Source organism: Oxyura jamaicensis, chromosome 1, assembly GCF_011077185.1.
Source record: "Oxyura jamaicensis isolate SHBP4307 breed ruddy duck chromosome 1, BPBGC_Ojam_1.0, whole genome shotgun sequence".
Classification (NCBI taxonomy): domain Eukaryota; kingdom Metazoa; phylum Chordata; class Aves; order Anseriformes; family Anatidae; genus Oxyura; species Oxyura jamaicensis.
In genome coordinates, this window is record NC_048893.1 from 134,913,437 (window position 1) to 134,933,885 (window position 20,449).

Genomic DNA, 20,449 nt, shown 5'->3' on the forward strand with positions numbered 1-20,449 from the left:
ACATTTCACAAACAAATTCCAGTCTGATAAATACTAGGACAAAGAAGTGTGCTAAAACTGTGTCTATGTCACTGCTACCTCCATTTGTGCTGGGGTTCTGTATGAAAGAGATGTATTTTATTCTGCTTTGCTGTATATTTAGAATATAGGAGAAACCAGCAGTACCATGAACTCTGCTCTTCTGCACCTGTTGGTATTTTATTTTTCCATGGTACAGCTGCCAAGGCATATGGATGCTCTAATTCCTTTGTGCAAAGAGACTCCTTATCATCATCTTTTCTATGAAGTAAATTTAGGCTAACAGCGGACAGGAGAAATGTGACATGAACACTTATTGCCTATCAGTATTCTAGCTGCTGCAGCAATTTCGAGCACCTGCAGTTTATCAAGTTAGACATAAGAAAGATTGACACTGTGGGAATAACAATCATCATCTAGACATGTCATTCTGGGGGCAATAACACATTTTTCTGCACTTTGTTTTAGGGAGTTCGGTGTTCAGCTTGAAAGTCTGTAGAATAATTTGTTAAGAACTTGTAACATTTATTAGCAGAGCATGGGCATAAAACTAATAGAAAAATGTCCCTTAATATTGGTATTCCTTTTCAACTTGGCACCCTGAATTTTATTTTCTCTAGAACACCACTGAAACTAGCCAGGGTTATTTTAATGATTTCAAAGTATAGCGTAAATTAATCAACTTCCTACTGTCTTGTTTGTTACTTAAAAAAGAATGCAAGCAATATTTAAAGATATAAAGACCTTTATATACACCCAATATGAAAATAGAGCACTGCTATAAACTTGGACATGTCTGAAGGATAAGGAAACCAAAGTACAAACAACACCACCAATCTGCTATCACCAATAAAATCCTGTTAGAAGTCATTTCAGATTTCAGAATACTCTTCTCCAACAGCCTTTCCTGCCTCACCTGTGGTCACCCTGTGCTGCCTTTGCCTGCAGCAGCTGGAGAGGCCCAAGGCCCTTGCAAGGGCTGTGGAGCCGGGTGATCCTTGTCCGCCTCTGCCTCGGGACCTCGGGGTTACCCACAGACGTGCTTCAGGGTGATCTGAGCACATGAGATCTCATTGCTTTCCCATGAATATGTAATGTTGGGTTATGAAAGTGCAAGAGAGAAGTCTAAAAGACTCTCAAAAGTCCGCCTTACAGACCGCCGAACCAGGACGAGGAGACGGATGAGGAGTTCTACAGGCAGCTGACAGAAGTTGCGAAATCTTCAGCGCTTGTACTCGTGGGGGACTTCAACTTCCCTGACATATCCTGGAAGCACAACACAGCCCAGAGAAAGCAGTCTAGGAGGTTTCTGGAGAAAGTGGAAGATAGCTTCCTGACGCAGCTGATTAGTGAGCCTACCAGGGGTGGTGCCCCGCTAGACCTTCTCTTCACAAACAGAGAAGGACTGGTGGAGGATGTGATTGTCGGGAGCTGTCTTGAGCAGAGTGACCACGAAATGGTGGAGTTCACTATTCTTGGCGAGGCCAGGAAGGGAACCAGTAAAACCACTGTACTGGACTTTCGGAGAGCTGACTTTGGGCTGCTCAGGACACTGGTTGGTAGAGTCCCTTGGGAGGTGGTTCTGAAGGGCAGTGGGGTCCAGGAAGGCTGGGCGCTCTTCAAGAGGCAAATCCTAATGGTGCAGGAGCGGTCTGTTCCCATGTGCCCAAAGATGAGCCAGCGGGGAAGAAGACCAGCCTGGCTGAACAGAGAACTGTGGCTTGAGCTTAGGAGAAAAAAGAGGGTTTATAATCTTTGGAAAAGTGGGCTGGCCACTAGGGACGACTATAAGGATATCGCGAGGCTGTGCAGGGACAAAATTAGGAAGGCCAAAGCTCATCTGGAGCTCAATCTGGCTACTGCCGTTAAAGATAACAAAAAACGCTTTTATAAATCCATCAACACAAAAAGGAGGACAAAGGAGAATCTCCATCCTTTACTGGATGCAGGGGGAAACTTAGTTACAAGAGATGAGGAAAAGGCAGAGGTGCTCAATGCCTTCTTTGCCTCAGTCTTTAGCGGCAATACCGGTTGTTCTCTGGATTCCCAGTACCCTGAGCTGGTGGAAGGGGATGGGGAGCAGGATGTGGCCCTCACCATCCACGAAGAACTGGTTGGTGACCTGCTACGGCACTTGGATGTGCACAAGTCGATGGGGCCGGATGGGATCCACCCAAGGGTACTGAGAGAACTGGCAGAGGAGCTGGCCAAGCCACTATCCATCATTTATCAGCAGTCCTGGCTATCGGGGGAGGTCCCAGCTGACTGGCGGCTAGCGAATGTGACGCCCATCTACAAGAAGGGCCGGAGGGCTGACCCGGGGAACTACAGGCCTGTCAGTTTGACCTCAGTACCAGGGAAGCTCATGGAGCAGATCCTCTTGGGAGTCATCATGCGGCACTTGAAGGGCAAGCAGGCGATCAGGCCCAGTCAGCATGGGTTTATGGAAGGCAGGTCCTGCTTGACGAACCTGATCTCCTTCTATGACAAAGTGTCGCGCTGGGTGGACGAGGGAAAGGCTGTGGATGTGGTCTACCTTGACTTCAGCAAGGCTTTTGACACCGTCTCCCACAGCATTCTCCTCAAGAAACTGGCTGCTCTTGGCTTGGACTGGCGCACGCTTCGTTGGGTTAGAAACTGGCTGGATAGCCGGGCCCAGAGAGTTGTGGTAAATGGAGTCAAATCCAGTTGGAGGCCAGTCACTAGTGGCGTCCCCCAGGGCTCGGTGCTGGGGCCGGTCCTCTTTAACATCTTCATCAATGATCTGGACGAGGGCATTGAGTGCACCCTCAGTAAGTTTGCAGATGACACCAAGTTAGGTGCGAGTGTCGATCTGCTCGAGGGTAGGAAGGCTCTGCAGGAGGATCTGGATAGGCTGCACCGATGGGCTGGGGTCAACTGCATGAAGTTTAACAAGGCCAAGTGCCGGGTCCTGCACCTGGGGCGTAATAATCCCAGGCAGAGCTACAGGCTGGGAGATGAGTGGTTGGAGAGCTGCCAGGCGGAGAAGGACCTGGGAGTGATAGTGGACAGTCGGCTGAATATGAGCCAGCAATGTGCTCAGGTGGCCAAGAAGGCCAACGGCATCCTGGCTTGTATCAGAAATAGTGTGACCAGCAGGGCTAGGGAGGTGATTGTCCCCCTGTACTCGGCTCTGGTGAGGCCGTACCTCGAGTACTGTGTTCAGTTTTGGGCCCCTCACTACAAGAAGGACATCGAGGTGCTTGAGCGGGTCCAAAGAAGGGCGATGAAGCTGGTGAGGGGCCTGGAGAACAAGTCCTACGAGGAGCGGCTGAGGGAGCTGGGCTTGTTCAGCCTGGAGAAGAGGAGGCTCAGGGGCGACCTTATCGCTCTCTACAGATACCTTAAAGGAGGCTGTAGAGAGGTGGGGGTTGGCCTGTTCTCCCACGTGCCTGGTGACAGGACGAGGGGGAATGGGCTAAAGTTGCGCCAGGGGAGTTTTAGGTCAGATGTTAGGAAGAGCTTCTTTACTGAAAGGGTTGTGAGGCATTGGAACAGGCTGCCCAGGGAGGTGGTGGAGTCACCATCCCTGGAAGTCTTCAGAAGACGTTTAGATGTAGAGCTTAGGGATATGGTTTAGTGGGGACTGTTAGTGTTAGGTTAGAGGTTGGACTCGATGATCTTGAGGTCTCTTCCAACCTAGAAATTCTGTGATTCTGTGATTCTGTGATTCTGTCCTCTAGCAAGGCTATAGTGCTGGAGTTTTCCTCATCAGTGTCAATCATTTCATATTCTTGCACAAAGGCTTCATGAAAGGCCTTCGGCATCTCAGCAGGCTAGGTAGCTTTCTTGAAACACGGTATTCGCTATTGATCTCATTTTTAAAAGAATACAGAAACATTAACTTTATGGCACAAAAACTTTCATAGCTCAAGGAGAGAAGAAAACTCTCTCTGGGTTTGCATATGGGTCATGACAGGAAAGATACTGTTTTTCCTTTCAAATCTGCCTGGTTTCTCAGCATGTCTTAACTAAAGCAAACTGCATTTCAGTTTTCAGCTACATTTTACAAGTACCTTCTAGAATATATATATATATATACATATATATATATATATATATTTCCCCTAAAGTAAGACCAAGCCCTAAATCCAAAATAATCTATTTGAATGTTGTATCATTTTCCTTCTGATTCAGCCTCCTTCTAACACAGCACCCTGAGTCTCTGGGCTTGTCAGGAATGGTGCTTCTCCCTCCCATTCCTCTAAGAGCTGGGAGCCATTTTGTCTCCAGTGAGGGTGCTTCACAGGCCCTGTGTGCTAATGATGCAGCGGTAGTGCTTGAATAGCGTTGCCTGACTAAGTTGTCCAGTGACTTGTATTAATACTGACTTTCATTCTCCCTCTCCATTTATCTGCTCAGCTTACCAGCAAGAAATCTGCTTCAATAACTGCACTGCTTCAGAGATGTGACAGCATTAGGCACATCTTCAAATGGCCAAGCCCTGAAGTTGGCCTCAGTAACTGTACAGCATTGCTTTGTGGTACAGTACACATCTCCCTCACCCCCAGGTCCCTTGGTGGTCAGTGAGAGAAATACAGGCACTTCTGGAGCACAATGCACTTGCCTTTTTTTTTTTTTTTTTTTTTTTTTTTTTTTTTTTTTTTAATGTTTGATTGTCATTATGCCTACAGTGTGCCCTGCTCCTAATGACCAAGCTGATAGCTCTTCAATTAAAATTATCCCTTCAGCAAGGACTCCTCCTAAAATGCTCCCCAAACTGACTATTTAGGTAAAGCAAGAGCAGGGCATTGTCATGCATATACTCAGGGATACTTTTTCCTTTAAAAAAAAGCCTGGGGTATCTGAAGCTCTCAAATAGGATGCTCAGTTGCTGTCATGATGATGACACAAGTCTCTGTGTCAAGAGCATCTTCAACTTGACTGAATGAGACCCCCCTAAACTGTTTAACTTTTTTCTTTTACCAATTCTTAAAATCCAGCTGACCACTGCTAATCAGTATCTCAAAATACATTACAAACATTTCCTGCCTCAGCTGTGTACAAAAGCCCCATACAGAACCACAGAATCACAGAATCATCTAGGTTGGAAGAGACCTCCAAGATCACTGAGTCCAACCTCTGAAGTAGCACTAACAAGTCTTCCACTAAACCATATCACTCAGCTCTACATCTAAACGTCTTTTAAAAAGTCTTTTAAAGACATCCAGGGCTGGTGACTCAGCCACTTCCCTGGGCAGCCTATTCCAATGCCTAACAACCCTTGCAGTAAATAAGTTCTTCCCAATATCCAACCTAAACCTCCTATCCAGAAACACTGTCTCCCAGCTATTTGTACATATTTTATCCATGAACAACCAGGTGAATCTTGCAGAGGGGAGAGACTCGATGGCCAGAACCTCCTCTGCACACCCTAAGCGTGCAAATAAACGGATGTTTACTCTGTGATCACCCCTCACCCCACCTGTGGACCCGCGTGTGGCTCGGGGGACCCCCTGCTTTAAAAACGTGTGTTCCCATGTACGTATGCATGCATTTATTTATTTATTTCCCGGGGAAAACCCTTTTCTGGCAGGCGGCGAGGCTGCCAGCAGGGGTCAGCGTCTGCCCGCGTACCCGCAGCGCTGCAGCGGTGCCGGTGCCTCGGTTTTCCCACTCGCTTTTCAGCTACTTTTCTTAGCCAGCCCAGTAGGTTTGCGTTTTCTTGGGATGCAATTAGACATTTTCGTTCTGTAGTGGAATTGGGTTGCCTGGGCTGCCTGGTCTTGCTCCTGTGCTGTGGTTTGCTGCCCATGGACTTGCACTGATGCAGCTGTCTGTGTGACTGTACTCTAAAAAGGAAAATAACACCAAGGTTTTTTCTTTTCACTGGTGGCCCGAGAGTGGTTTCTCCCCAAAGTTACTTGTCTGTGGTATCGTGGGCTGCAAATGGTGCCCCCTGTTAAGCGATTTGAATCAGGTCTATACAATAAGCTTGCCCACTGCACAGCCTTCCCCACCATGACCATGACTATCACCATTACAACCATCCCCAGATCTTCCTCTCTTCCTCCATACACCCCGTCACCAGCCATGCCCAGACCCTCCTCAGCTTCCATCACTACTCCTCCTGAAGCAGACCTCCCCTTTACTCTGACTCTTCAGTCCACCTTGCCCTTTTCCTTCCCCAGCTGAGGACCTCCTAGCCTTGCCACCACCTCTCTGCAGCGAGGGACATCCGTCCTGCCAGGCCATTGCTCCCATATCTTCCCTGAGCTCTGTGGTTGTATATGGGATGCCAGTCCAAAGGAGACAAGGCACTAACAAAGTCAAGGTCCTGTGTGTGAAAGGTCTGAGAAGCAAGGTGTGAGCAGCAAGGTATCAGGGCTCTTGCTGAGCTGGGAAGTCAGTAAGAGAGCTGTGATCCATCAAGGGCTGCCTCCCACCTGCAGGAAGCTACCAAAAGGGCAGCCACCATCTTGCAGCAGTGAGATTTAGGGGCCTCTGCTGAATTCTTGCAAGGCACTGTGGCTGGAGCCCTTCATCACTTTCCTGGACACACGTGGGCCCATCCCTGAGTGACAAGATAAAGTGTGAGGCCACAGCAAGTGGCTCCATGCTGTCTCACCTCCAAAGAAAAGAATACCTCAAAGACACTGAAGGGAAAGCAGTGACAATCTGTTGTGGCTAGCCCTACTCTGTAGTCTTCCCACTCAGTCACACAAGGGAGGACTGCTCTGTGCCGCATGATTCCATGCAATCCCTAATGCCACCCTACGGGATAGTGGACATCCTCTAAGTAGGATAGGCACAGTTTCTGTGGAAAATGGCAGCACTGGTATATACTGTCAAATCATGTATGACAAAATAATTTGTTATACCCTTTAAGCCCAAACCAGTCCCACCTGCTTCCTACAGTTAGAAACACTTTCTGTTTATAAGACAAAACCTACCAAATAAGAAATGCTGAAAATTCTTGCTTGCATATCACAGTGTTAGACATCCCAGCACCTTTTCTTCAAGCAAAGTAAATAAATATAAATAAACATATTTTGGCAGTGCTGGTGTGGGGGCTTTTGTGTGTATGGTGTCTGTTTTTTTGGCTGCAGTTCTAGGGAAAAGTTTTTCCCCAGTCTTGGGAACGATTCTCGCCTGTCCCTTGGGTAGCAGGGTCAGGGTTATGCATGGCAATGGCCACGCAGGAACAACCCTGACATGGAAGGACTTACGAGCTGTAGTGCTGAAGCCCTGTTCTGTTTCTCAGGGCTACAGACTAGGAGTTGTTACTCTCCTCCCTGCTGCTGAGAAAATTTTTAGGCATCTTTGCCACAGGAGGCCAGTACAGTATTACCTGTCTGACTTGTGGGGAAGCTGTCATGAGATGCATACCCTGAGGGAGATGCATATATAGAAAGCTGCCTTGGTGGCGCATCTTCATTGGTGTACTCCATGAGCACTGTGTGAGCTTCTTCTCAGCAGCTTGTACCTCTGGCCTCTGCAGTGCTTCTGGTGCAGGGGCAGGCTGGGAGAGGATTTGGTGGGAGAGAAGTTTATTTAGGCTCAGGTGATGTAGAGAGCCTTCCCAGGCAGGCGATATCTGGCTTTAATTTGCCTTGGGAGAGAGGCTCCTTGGCACATCTGAGCCCTGGGGGGGTGAACATGACTGTTGCTTAAAAAGCCGTGTTCTCCTTTGCCTGAGCCAGGCAGGCATGGTGGCATGCCCTGCTGGGCAGCACCACACATTCCCTCTTCCAGTAGATATTTTTTAGAATTTGGCTTTCTGCCTGGTAATGCAAAGCTGACTGAGTGTAGAGGTAATATTTTTGCAGTCTTGGTGGGAGAAAGGCTTTGATGGATTATGAGATGCACAAGACAGAAAACATACTGCTTTTGGATATTCTACCAAGAAGATGTCATATTTTGTAGCCTCATGGGCTCTAAGATTAAATTCCTCTTCATATTTGATTGCAGAGATACTACGTTCTGCTTAGTGATACTCAGGAAAATAATGCTTTAAATGATATATTACCAGCTACATCATTTGCCTCCAGCATTATATTTTGCAACTAAAAAGCAGGCTACACAAAACCTCCTAAAATAATTTAGATAGTCTGTTGATCTTATTAGCATCTCAAAACTTAACAACAAAAAAAGAAATTCTGTACTAATACTTTAAAAACAGATGTTCAACTGCTTGGGCTGGGATGAAAAGGATGAAAAAGGATAATAAATATTGCTTAAATACTGTATTAGCCCTTTCATGGTCAAAGTCCAGATGGGTGGTTGCTGGATCAATTTCTAGCTGTGGCTAAAAAACCTTTACTGCTGTGTGGCTCCAGACAGATGAACCCCAAATGAACTTTCCTTGGCTAAAATCTCTCCTCACCTTCATATGGTAACATCTCACCTATGTCTCATTGCTGGTGGAGGCATTGTAAGACAAGAAAAAAAAAAAGAAGAAATAAAAGTGAAGAAAAGTTCTGTAACTACAGAGAAATGCAGTCATTTGAGATTTTCTTGAATGGTAAATGCACTGTGTCTTAGAAGCTTAGATACCATGGTGATAGTTGCCTTAGCAATGTTTTAGCTACGTGGGTAATCACAATCAAACCTGTCTCTTGTGGCAAAATGATGCTGTATTATTTCATTTTTTGCAAAGCTTTTGTGAATGTGCAATAATGTGGTTTATGATTTGGTATCCAGGCATCAGGTTTTCTCTCAAGCTTCTTGTCCTTGGCATTCTTTTATTTTTCATTGATGTTAGTTCTTAAAATAAATGTCTTTCAGGCTAAGGCTCTGTACTTATAAGAGCCTAACTAATTTAGTCCTTACTCACCCCAAGATAAAACTCCCACTTTTTGGGATGACACGAGATCAATTTTAGAGGTTGTGTTCAGGTTCTCATCTTTAAAAAAACTAGTACAGGTGGAGCTCATGTTTCCACAGCCTGACATCACTTGAAAGTCTGTATACTTTCACAGCAGGTGCTCAGACAAACCAAATGTTATGAAAAATGTAACAAGTGGGAAGGTATCTCAATTATAATTTACAGTCTTAATAAAACCAGTATGTAAATATATATAGTGAGATTGAAGACAAGAACAATTATATTTTCCATGTGCAGTTGGAAATATTTGCATTCCAAAGTTATCTATTAGAGTGGAAGGCAGGTTGTGATTTTAGCACAGGCAGCAAGTGGCTGCCTAGTAGGGCAGTAACATACCAGAGGTATCATAAGGGTGTTGGTAGGGTGGTGTTGGCCTCTGTGTGCTGTGAGTTGGCCCACTCCACACCACCAGCCTTTGATCTCAAGGTGCAATGCAACAAGCCCCGCATTCCTGGACTTTCACTCAGGATTTTGTCTTGGGTCAGCAATATTCAATGCTTTCCAGATGATGGAAAAGGCCTGGACCAGATCAGTGATGGTGTAGTTGGTACTACATCAACCATGCTTCTGCTCCTTATACTGGGTGACAAAGGGACTTGTTCATTCAAGGAAATATCTGGGGGAGAGGTATCATCCATTGAAAACTGGAGTGTCATTGGTGTTTTTGTGCCATGCCCCAAAGTGGGATCCCTGTGAAGAGAGTAACTTTGCTAACTTCTTTCAGTAATTCAACACACTCTCCCTAGTGCCTTCCCTTTCTTTCTCCTCTCTTTCAAGAAAACCAAGAAAGGACAAGTAAGCAGAGGCTTATTTTTGCTGATGTTTTACAGGCTACTAATGATGGGAAGAGTCAAATTAGTCAATCTAAGCACAGGTCCTTGTAAGGACAGGTAAAGAAGGTTAGGATATGAGAACTAAGGATACTGGGAATAGAAAGGCCTAGAGAAGGATATGCCACCTGGGGCAATTCTGATTTAGATTTGTCTTGCAAGCCCATCTTTGCTCGGAGCCAAGATCTGTGTTTCTATTACTGTGTATTTCAGTCATTCCTTTCAGGATCCTCTATCCTCTTTGAGCTGTAAGACTGGGAGAGCTCAATGCTGCACAAAGCCATGATTGCCTTTCTGTTATTTCCATTTCCAGTGATTTCTCCTGCTGGGCCTATTTCCTATTACTGTGCTATTTCTGCCCCACAGCCCTGCAGGTCTACCTGTCCTTTGCTGAGGTCCCTGGAGGGAAGGGTAGGGACATGCTCCAAAATGGCTGCTATCCCCAGCCGTGGGGACACACAAGGCTGACAGGCCTGTCCCAGCCTCTTGCTGTCTTCTGTGGTGGCTTTGCCACTTTGCACTTAAATAGACCCATAATTAGGTTCCTCAGCATGTGTTCAAGAAGGGCTGCTCTCTAACTCGGTCTCCGTGTCTGATTTGGGCACTTTGTGATATTCAGAAGTGCAGTTTTTTTTTTTTTTAACTTTTCACACTGAATTTTAATGATCAAAGTATAAAAGCTTTTTGACTGTTACGCACTAAGTTTTATTATAATCACTGTTAATAATCATATAATAGAACCTAATTTTCATCAAGGTGGAATTCACATTTCATAAGCGCCGCTGGCAGCTGGTGAAATGGCATTTTGTCTTCAGAAACCTTGAGTATCTGATCTGTTTAACGAGGGGCTGCTCCCTGTGGCAGCACTTCAGCATGACAGTGGCTTTCTGAGGGAGCCTGTGGGCCAGGAAGGGAGCAGTGCTCTCAGTAGGGCTGTGGCCACTTCTGTGGTCAAGGTAAAAGCTGTACGATGTGGTGAAATGGCATTAACACAACCCCAGGTGTTCTGTGGGGGGAGCTTTCTGAGCCTGTGGCCTCTGCAACAGTCCCTAGAGGACCCAGGCCGGTGCCCAGGTGCTGGGTGGCAGAAGGGCTGGCATGTGCAGTTGCTGCATCCAACAGGAGCTTGGGTCTCATCGTCTTCATATCTGATGTTCTCAGCACGTAAGTCTCCTCTTCAAATTTGGCCAGAATTTTGGTCCCAGTTCCACTTTCCCAATGCTAAGAGGTCTGTAAATCTGAGTTAATTCTTCCCGGCATAAGCTGGATTTCCATGCACACAGATCTTGAAGAATTGGTATTTATGTGCTTCTGAAGTAAAACCCAAAGCTTGTTGATAGCACTGTGGCTGCATTTGTTTCTCATTAACCAGCCACAAAGCCAGCCCTCACTGATCCATAAGTGATTATGGCTTATTGTGTGGGACAGGTCAGTGCAAGTTCCTGGAAAATATGTGGGAGAAAATCATGGCAGACACGGAAAAGGTCTCTTTATATAATTCTGTGCTTTTTATAATGACTAATTTTGAAGTTGCAAAGAGGTTTAAAACTTTGGATTTATCCCTGGTGGAAATAAACCAACATGAGAAATATCCAAAGGTGCACAAAAAAATCTACTGCTTGGCATTTTTAACACGCTTGTACCGAAGTAAACATTGAGTCAATTCAATTTAGTCCTAATATATTTGTTTTCTCTTTCTTTAGGAGAACACCCTCCAGGGACAGATGTACTTGGATAACAAAGATGACAGTACAATTTCTAGACAACAAGAGATGGAGCTGAATCAGACCCCTTCACATGAAACCGGTTTATCTGCAACAGTGGCATCCAAACCGGGGACGAGAAGTTGCAATGAGCTGCGGCTATTAAAAGAATATCATGGCATGGTAGCTAGTCTTGGAGAGCCACAGACGCTTTGTGAAGATAGAGCAATAGGGGAGGATGACTGTGTTGCTTTGGGGAAGGATTTCACTCAAGTTCCCATACAGGGAAGGTAAGAATTAGGACAAACAGAATATTTTTCTTCTAATTCAAATTCATTTTTACTTCCTTGCAGAGAAGATATGTATTGTCAATAAGAAAATGTTGTTTCTCCCACAAAGAGAACAGGAAGCTTAATGGGGCATCAGAGCAGTCTTAATTGCCTTAGGAGGGTGGTGGATCACTGTATTTCTGAACTAATCTCAGCTTTAATAGCAGCTATTGGCCCATTTTGCTCTTTTCAAGATTAGACGTGGCTTTTCTTCCCTACTTGGTGTCACAAAGCGTCACAAAACATACAGAGATAAAGTAGTCTTCAGGCCTCAGCCCTCATCTTTTTCAGAAAGCAGTACCCACCTTGCTGCAAGGACAGGCAGTAGCTTCATGCCTTCTGATAACACTTTTCCTGTTGAGTAAAATGTAGTCACTGTGAGTAATTCAGGAATAGGTGTAAAATTAAAGAAACATCCCTATGCTGTCTTTTACAGACAAATGCATGTCTAATGTTTTATAGTAATATATTAGGGATTGGGAAAGGATCTCCTGAAGTTTCTCCTTGTTTAATTTTTACCTCTCTTGCTCCTGCAATATATATATATATATTACATATAAATATATATATATATAATCGGGCTTGTAGTGTATATTTCAGCCAATGTATGTTAGTTGCAATTAAAATACTCATGTGATCTATATGGCCCCTCTATTATGAGTAATTACCCTATAATCAACGTGACTACTCAACAGAATGCAGATGAAACCGTGGATAAACCTTTGCAGGTTCACAAGATTTTTGATGAGTTTCAGTAGAATGTGTTAACTTTTAATGTCAATTGTTCTTTTGCTTGCAATGAAACCTACTAACCATTAAAAAAGGAGGAGAGTAAATCCTTTTTATTTTTATTTTTTATTTTTTCCTCCATAAAAAGGTTCACTAAACTGGCATGTCTGTATGGTTTGTTTTAATGCATCTACTTAACTTAAATTGCTGAATTATCTTTCAGGGATAAGATTCCTAGGCTTTCTGAATTGTTCAAATGTGAACTGAGACAAGACTTTCTAAAAAAACTATTTAACAGAACAGAGGATTTATCTCAGCTGCAAAAATTACCTTTAAGAAGGTGTTCTTGGGTTAACTGAGGTCCTTTTTTCAGGGAGGTAGATACCAGAAATGTTCTGGACTGAACATTTCCATCTGACTGCAGCATAATCCTGTAGGTATTTTATGGTTAGTGTGTTTATTGTCTTGAGATGCCTACCTATCAAAATGCTTTCTCATTTCCATCATATATTGAAGAACAATACCCTCCAGGTTTTGCTAGATTACATAAGGCTTGCTGGGCTCTCTGTGAAGACTGGACCATCCACAGTGGTTGTGGACCGTGCAAAGAACATCCTTCACACTGAAATAAGAGTCAGCCTTCTTGTTAGGAACAGACTTCCTCCAGTACTGCTCACTATAGGAAACACAGGCATGTTCCTCTGAACTGCACAGCAAATGAGGTCTAGTGGTGTTCAGTGGGACTGCATCTGTCTAAGGTGTATATTTGCACTGAACTGCGCTATGTGGTATATTGTGGTCTATGCGATATATTGTAGAAATACAGGTTTAGCATAGTGCAAAACACCATTGAAGTTTGGATTTTGATTTTGAACTTCATTCATTCATTCTCCTCAGCCTTTGCATAATGGATTGATCAGGCTCTTTTTCATTAATATCTCATTTCATCTTGTTACACACAAGTGCCTTTCACAGACATCATGCCATGACACCTTCCTGAGTCCCTTACCTGGCAGGAAGGTTTCACACTGCTCTCTGACCATGCTCCTTAGGTCCGCCCTGACATTTCCAAAAGCACAGGCTATTTCCTTCTATCTTGTCTCTGCATGTACAAGCTGTGTCCACAAAGAAAAGCTCTTCGGTCTCCTTGGTTTCAGCAGCAGCAGTGCTGCTTCCAGAGGAGAAGCCAAACATATCTTTGTGTCAACGAAATCTGAAATCCTCCTTTTTGATCCACTGGAAGGGGGTGATGTCAGCTGCTTTCAGCCTAGGAGTTAGTGAGCTTCAAAGGCCACCATAGAAATACATTTTTCAATAGAAATAAGATGAATAGTAATACCTGGTAACCAATTACTTTCTGATGCTATTTAAAACTATGTTACTGAAAAAAGAAAGTCCTTCTTTGGAACATAAAAGTGGCGGAAAAGTGGGTAATAAAGTAACCAGACCCTGTGGCATTCATTTCATGTTGTCCTTTTGGTCTTTATTTTTTATTTATTTATTTATTTTTTCCTTGATGTAATTTTTGGCTGTACCTCTTTTAGGTGGTCAGATAATAATGTTACCTTCTTAAAAGAAAATAAAAAAAATGATGGCCATTGTGCATTGAGTATATCGTGAATTTTTCATGAGAAATTAGTGAAAAGAAGGTAATGAAACCAAGCCCTAGAATTACTCCACTGAAGTTACATTTAGATGAATTTGGCCCTGGAATTTGTTGGTTATTTAATGTGATAGTCCTTGGAAATTTTTTTGTTAACTTTAGTGTCTTAATGTTTAAGAAGATAAATCCCTGGGATAAAAAATAATATTTTTTTTTAATATATTTGAATTTGTGTTTCATCAGGCAAAACTATTTCTCTCAGTATTTCTCCTGTCTTTCAGTTTCACTTACGTAATGCTCACTTCTGTAAGAAAAGGTAAAAACAATCAAACAAATTCATCTCTTCCTTTACCCTGAATCTGTGGTCCCAGGATCAGTAGGGAAATGATTGGTTTGCGGTGAGAAGGTCAGTGAGTTAAAAATCTCTGTTGAATTCTTGGTTTGCACCAATACAACAGAAAGAATGCAATTGCATTTCCTGTTAGTTGGAGAAGCTGGGAGAGGATAAGCTCTACTGTATTGCAAGAAAGTGAAATTATGCCTTTAGGAGTAAGGGATTATAAATCTTAGTTTTGATTTATAATTATGATGACATACTGCTCATTTAAAGGACGTTTATGCGACTTAGAATTTGATGTCAAAAGAAGACATGGTTACTGTCTAAATAAGTAAAATTTATGTGACAATTTAAAAGCTTCTTCAGACAGGGGGAAAAGACTGAGGAAAAAAATAGCTCTAAAATGTTCAAAACATTCTTTATGTGTCCTAAGACTAATTTTGATCTTTGGCTATTAGAATAAAGTGGGATCTTCTATTCAACAGCCACACAGGGAAAGCAGTTGTTTTCACATTATAATTGCATGTTTATGTAGGAACCATTCTGATTTTTCATGTCAATCATGCAAATATTAGAGAAGAGTCCAGGACAGATAAATAACTTCACAGCAAACTGACACATCCATTATTCTCGTGTACCTTCTAGTGATATTGCTCACTGCTTGACTGGTGTGACACTTTTGTCTTTCATTTCTTATCAGAAATGAATGCCTCTGAATTTTGAATTTCTTGTGAGGATCCTGAAATGATATGACACTGCAGTGAACAAGTAATATTGAAGAAATTTTAAAGTCACGTCTTTGATAATTGATCTAATGTGGTTCATTTGATGTTGAATATGCTCTCAAGTGTTCATTGCTAATATGGAGGCATGTGGCCACAACACAGCTTGGTGGGAGCACACTGTGTGGGTGCATAGGACTGCAGAGACTCCATTAGTTCAGATTACATTTCTCTGCTGCTGCCCTCTGCATCACAAAATCCCCTTCAAAAACTGAAGTTGTACCTCAAAAGAAGCAATCAGCGCTTCTAGCAAACTTTTAGCTTGAACGGTAGGAAGTATAAAAGAAAGAAAATGTTATGCAAAATAGGCAAATAAATTATTGGAAAGATCTGCTGCTCCTTTCTAACTAGCTGTTCCCCAGTTTCTGGAGAAGAGCTTCTGGGAGGGGTAGCAGAAGGATGGCAAAAATGTGGTTGTATGCCATAACTTCAGGGCAATGTTGGGCTTCACTTGATATGGGGCCTGGAGTATCAGAGACCTGGGTCTGCTCTGCCTGGAGAAGAGGAGACTGAGGGGGGATCTCATCAATGTCTATAAATACCTGAGGTGTGGGAGACAGTGGGATTTGGCCAACCTCTTTTCAGTGGTTTGTGGGGATAGGACAAGGGGCAATGGCCGCAAGATAGAGCCCAGGAAGTTCCACACCAACATGCGAAAGAACTTCTTCACGGTGAGGGTGACGGAGCACTGGAACAGGCTGCCTAGGGAGGTTGTGGAGTCTCCTTCTCTGGAGATATTCAAGGCCCATCTGGACGCCTACCTGGGCAGCCTGCTCTGAGGAACCTGCTTTGGCAGGGGGGCTGGACCCGATGATTTTTTGAGGTCCCTCCCAACCCCTACAATTCTGTGATTCTGTGAAAAGATGCATGTCCCGTATAAGACTGATTTTAACTTTTTTTTTTTTTTTTTTTTTTCTGTTAATGAAATACACAGACAGAAACCTCACTCATGATGAATTTTCCTGTGTTCAAAGTTCTTCAGTTCTGTTTTTGTGTACAATTTATCTTCTCAGTGCTTATTTGTTATAATTATTTACAACATTTCAAATTAGTCATGTATTACCATTTCTGTTCTATTATCAGCAGACTAAAACCCTAGCAGTACCCTGTAGCCACTTAACTGCTTTTTGATTTTGACAGGACATTTTTGTAAGCAAAAATCCACCAATATTAATTTTTGTTTCTCAGTGCTTTGTTGAAGGAATTAGGAAGCACTAATTAACTGCTTCACACTTTTTCCACTGTCAAGCTAAAAACTGAACTCAGCACTAAGTGAAAAATTTGCAGAGTACCAACCTACAGAGATCAAATATTACAACTGAGTTCCTATGACATTCCAGAAGACTTGATTTCTGCAAGCAGCTGCTCTTTTTAACATGTTATTAACCATATTAATAACATGGTTATGCTGGGTGTTGGGTTCTTCTTAGTTAGACCTCTTAGGCCAATTGTGGAAAGAAGCCAGTAGCCTACAAGCTTCAATCCTTTTTGGGGTCTGACAACTGTTTCCTCATGTAAACCTCTTTTTCAAGAGGAGGGAAGGCTTTTAATGTCAGCTATGCTTTTTTTTTTTTTTTTTTTTTTTTTTTTTCTTGTTTCTTTTTACATTATAAGGTTGAAGGGTTAAGCCAATAAGACAGCCAGACTTTGAGAAGAAATGTGTTGCATAGAGGCAATCATAGCTGAGCAGGAGGGCATGCATGGGGCTTATATAGCTGATGTGAGGAGCTATCAGTGTAAGATGAAGCAACTAACTCAGTCACTCAGTATACCTCAGTGAAGCCTTTTCTTTGAAAAACTGTTCTGTATGCATTGTTCATTATGCTTTTATCTCTCTAAATCATGAAACATCCATTGAAAGAGGAACTGTAAGCTAGGTATCCTAGTTTCTAAGTAAATCTCCTGATAATCAGCATTGTTTTATCTCTTTTTCTTGTTCCTTCTTCCAGTGATTATTTTCTTGAAGATAAAAGGGTCTCAAGGAAGAGATGAAGGGTTTGCAGGATACTGTTACTCCCAGTAGTTAGGGTAGCCAGGTGAGAGCTGGGGTATCTTAGATCATACTGAGTGTTTGCCAAAAAATACTGCCACAGCCTCTGCCCGGGACTGGCTCCTGGAGAATTGCTGCTGAGCACAGAGGAGGCTCTGGGACACAGGTGGATGGAGAAGTATCTGCCAGGAGAGATATCATGAAAATGCAGGCAGTAGCAATATTGAGAAGGATGAATGCAAGCCCTTGTATGTGGCTACAGAGAGACACTGGGCAAAGCTGAAATAGTGTGAAATAGAGTGAGACCAGGGTGTGGTGAACTGTGGAATGAGATAGATAAAAGCAAGTTAATGCCATGGTTGTAAGCCAGGCTTTAATGTGATCAGTCCCCAGTTATGATAAAACATCCTAACGTTCCCAAAGCTGCAGTTAACAAACTGTCAGTACCAAACCTTGAAATGAGCCAGCAGACCTAACGACACTCCTTGTTTCCTCTGAATACCTTGCACTAGTGAGTATTTACAACTCCACCTTCCAACAAAAGATTAGAAATATTAGCAAAATAAAAGCATGGAAGTCCATGATCCCTCAAAAAACAAGCAAACAAACAAACAACAAACAACCCCACCCACACTAAACAGTCCTACAGAAAGAAACTTTTTGTTCCTTCCTTTTTTTTTTTTTTTTTTTTCTCTCTCTATTTTTTTTTTTCTTTTTTAGAGAGCAGTTCTGCTTGGTGATAGAGATGTGTTTCAGTCTGCCCAACACTTTAAATGTCTCTCCATTAGAATTAATTAGCATCAGATTGATTTGTCCTCTTGCATTAGAAGCACTGGAAATCATTCCTCAGCTACAGCAAAAGTTTCCAGGATGGTGACAGTCATACATTTAAGAGCTGAAGTTCATGTTAAATTGAATGCACTTGATGGAAAAATAGATAAGCGGAAATGGAAAGAATTAGCCAGTGAATTAAAAACAAAAACAAAAAAGGATCATGGTCTGCAGACTGGCAAATCATTTTTTTTTTTTTTTTTTTTTTTTCCAAACTGAAAATTGCAATTCATAAGGAGCTCAAGTGATTTACTCTGAAATACAGCAAAAGCTGATAAATGAGTCACCAAAATGCTTACAGTGACCAAGCAAGCAATTCTCTGCTTGATAGGTACTAATGGGACTTCATGGGCAACCTGGAATAATTGTGCTAATGGACCAGCAGAAGTCAGAGACCACACAGAGCTCTGTCCACAGCAGGTCAGAGCTAAGTCAAGGACAGAATAGTGAGCTGGAGCCAGGTCCTGTCAAAAGTGGGTAGCTTCACAATTAATGTACTTGATTTTTTTTTTTCCTTTGGACATTTTATATTTCTTTCAGGCAGGGTGAAATAGAAAATAGATAGATTGGCACTTACAGAAACTCACAGTTTTCAGAAATGCAGCAGAAGATACTGACTCAGTACTGCTTGTGAATTAGCATCACTCAGAAGCAGCTGTGAAGGGCTGAGGGTTTTGCTCACACTTTCTGAGCAATTCCCCTTTTCTCTGCCAGTTAGTAGGGACAGTAGACACAGTCCATCTGCCAGTCACCTCCTGGTGTCATCCAGGAGAGTTTTTATAAGGGCTCCCTTGCCTGAAGTGAAGCTCTGGCAATGATGGAGTATGAAAGCATTTGTCTCAGACAGCCATGCTGGCATTTATATTGAACTGGTATGTGTGGCAGAGCATTTGCTGCAGTTGCTATTTGAGAAGGAAGTGCTATGTTATTGATGAATTTATTGTAAGAAGTCTAATCCTTACCTAATACAGTGCTTCCTTTAATAAGGTAGGTAAATATTTCTCAGTGACTTTTCTACCCACTCTTGTGGTCTTATGCAATTGATTTTCTCTTCTTCTTATAAAATAAAAAAGTAAAAGCAGCTTGAAATATTCTTTTGTCTCCAATCTTTCTAGTAGTGATAGGAGCAACTCTGCCTCCTCAGCCATGTCAATGACATGTGAGTTGCAATCCTCTTTAGGAGTGTATTGACAGCTGGTACATCATGTAAACCTCTTAGAGTGAAAAGCATGAACCTGCATTTAGTCTGATAAAAGGAACTGTAAACCCAGAAAGGAGGGTAACAGAGAACGCTCTTCTGTTTTGTCTGATGCATCTTTACTTGTGTAACCTAACAGCAGGGATATGTCATAATATTACATAAATACACAGTTTTATAACATCTATTGGTAGCACACGGCTTCTTTGCTGAGCTGTACAGAGTGGCTGCACAGTACATTTCTTTGTGTACTGTACAGAGTAGCTCCCACTGCTTGTTAGTGCAGGTCAATAAGACCAAACTCTCAATGTGGAGTGGCACAATGGACTGTCCCCAGATACGAGCTAAGCCAGACCTGTAAGTAATAGGGATGTTTCAGAGTAAAAAATTTAAACATCAGTTTCTGGAAAGCTATTGTTTTTGATCACAAATTAAATAACAACATACACCCATTGCAAATCTGTTCATAGTTGTATAACAGTATTGAAGAGGATTACAGGGCCAGAAATATTTCAACTAGCCTATTTTTTTAGAAGACAGACTATCTTTGGCAGAAAAGAAAGATAGATTGTCATAAGCATTTTTTTATTTTTTATTTTTTATTTTTTAATTTGGGTATGGTACTAGTCACAGCTCTGAACCTGTAGGTCTGTCAACAAAGCTGAAAGAGCTCCGTTAATGTCATTGGGCCTGTCATGCTTTTCTTCAGCTGGAAATATGATGTTTGTGAGGCAGAACACGAGTTCCACGTCACAAGCAGTTAACAAATGTACCAATTTATATACAATTTAGAGTATGAGTGAATTTTCTTGTTGTGTCAATCCAACAAATGTGTTTTAGAGGCTCAGACAGGCAGGACAGAGAAAAGAGAATTCTGGGTCTTCATACCTGTCAAGCACTGTATGAATCTAGGGAGATTTAGGTCATACAAATAATGCCTTGAGGTCATCAAAATGAAGTATTGACACCAGCCTCCTTATATGTAAAGGTATTTGTTTACTTGCATGCAGAATTAGTCATCAGGTTCCTGCCCCTGCTATCTATTCATTTCTTCAGGGGCAAGATCTTCATAGTATCATGGTCTGCATCACATTTGGTCTTTGTTATCAAGGAGGATGCTCTTAGTAGTATTATAGCCTGTCTTATTGAGGTTTCAGTGTTTGGTTACTGACAAAAGTGAAGTCAATATATAAACTGCAGTAACACCACAGGGTTGAGACTTTAACCATACCTATAGCAATGAAGAAGAAA

The 20,449-nt window shown here is 42.5% G+C and overlaps 1 protein-coding gene across 1 annotated transcript in view; it reads left to right on the forward strand.

The window, feature by feature from the left end:
• Nucleotides 1–20,449, forward strand: part of OCA2 (OCA2 melanosomal transmembrane protein) — a 206,399-nt gene that overhangs the window by 15,150 nt on the left and 170,800 nt on the right. Inside the window, exon 2 of the mRNA XM_035315178.1 lies at nucleotides 11,400–11,689. Within this exon, the coding sequence (XP_035171069.1) occupies nucleotides 11,421–11,689 (269 nt within the window). The 5' untranslated portion in view covers nucleotides 11,400–11,420. The remainder of the gene's footprint in view (nucleotides 1–11,399; nucleotides 11,690–20,449) is intronic.